General features: G+C 38.9%; 1 protein-coding gene across 1 annotated transcript; it reads right to left on the reverse strand.

Annotated features, from left to right (window-relative positions):
• Positions 1-181: 181 nt before the first annotated feature.
• LOC102251647 (HAUS augmin-like complex subunit 2) lies at positions 182-939 on the reverse strand. Its single transcript, XM_014548581.1, has one exon. The coding sequence runs from the start codon at positions 916-918 to the stop codon at positions 262-264; it is 657 nt and encodes a 218-aa protein (XP_014404067.1). The 5' UTR covers positions 919-939; the 3' UTR covers positions 182-261.
• Between the last annotated feature and the right edge of the window lie 325 nt (positions 940-1,264).

Consider the following 1,264-nt stretch of genomic DNA (forward strand, 5'->3'; position numbering starts at 1 on the left):
AAAAAAAAAATTTTCAGGTGCACATATGAAAAACGAAGGAAAATTTAGTTTGGTCTTAATGAACTTGGAATTTTAGTACTCTAACATAGAGAGGGCTGCAGCAAAGCCTATATATACCCATGTTATCATTGACTAGAAATGGACTTCACACGACTACATACAATTAAGCAAAAAGAAACCATTTTTGCTTAATTGAACAAGTTGTATCATTTGGCATTAATAGTTTGGACATAAACTTTAGAAGTAAAGATAAAGAAGGCGTTATGGTGTTACAATACATTTGTGAAGATAATTTTCTTCAGCTAATATTTTGGGGATACAAGAGGAAATTTCCTTTTGTTGTTCTCGCCACTTGAGTATATTCTCTGCCAGTTCTTCTGTCTCAGTCACCAAAATATCCATCTTGGCTAAAGCCTTGCTCATTCTCTTTAGATCTGCATCTAAATGAGGAATATTTCTAATTGTTTCAAGGTGGGTTTCTAATCTCTCAATAAAAGTCACTGCCAACTCCAGCAAATGTACCATGTATCTGTGATAAACTGCTTCAATAGGCAGGTTTTCCTGGCACATGGGTTTCAACAGTCTTTGCCTGAGGGACCTCTTCTCTTTTAGCACTGCTTCCAAATGAGTATTCATGCTTTGCAGAGTTTGACACTTTTGAGCCAAAAAAGAAGGATGAACAATGTCTGCTGTATCTTTTTCTAGTTTTAGAAGTTCAATCTCCAGGTTTTTCTGATTGATTTCAGCTTGAATATTTGTGATCTGCTGTAGCCTGGAGAAGTTCACAAAGCAAGGAGTAGATTTCTTAGATATATCTAATATCTCCTGAGCGACTGTCCCCGAGGCCACGATATGGCCCAGCAGTAGCCCGGCAGGGTTTGGCGCTGGCGCCGGGTCCCCAGGGTCGGCTGCAGCCATGCCGGAGACGCACCTCCCCGAGCGGCGCCGGGAATCTATCCCCTTCTATTCCCAGTGAATTTTCTTTAATCTGTACCAGTGAATCATATGGTTGAAATATGTTTACTACCACACTAAATTTGTTAATTCCACAATTTTGATACCTTCTTAGCAACAAAATGTCTTATGTTCAACTTTATCCACCACATAGAATCATTTCTCTATATTTTATTTGCAAAAAAACCCAAAAAACACACATCCTGTATTCCAATATCCTATATAATAAAAGACTAATATGCAAATCGACCAAACTGCAGAACGACCAGTCACTATGACACGCACTGACCACCAGAGCTGACATGCACTG

Source organism: Myotis brandtii, unplaced genomic scaffold (assembly GCF_000412655.1).
Source record: "Myotis brandtii unplaced genomic scaffold, ASM41265v1 scaffold516, whole genome shotgun sequence".
Classification (NCBI taxonomy): Eukaryota; Metazoa; Chordata; class Mammalia; order Chiroptera; family Vespertilionidae; genus Myotis; species Myotis brandtii.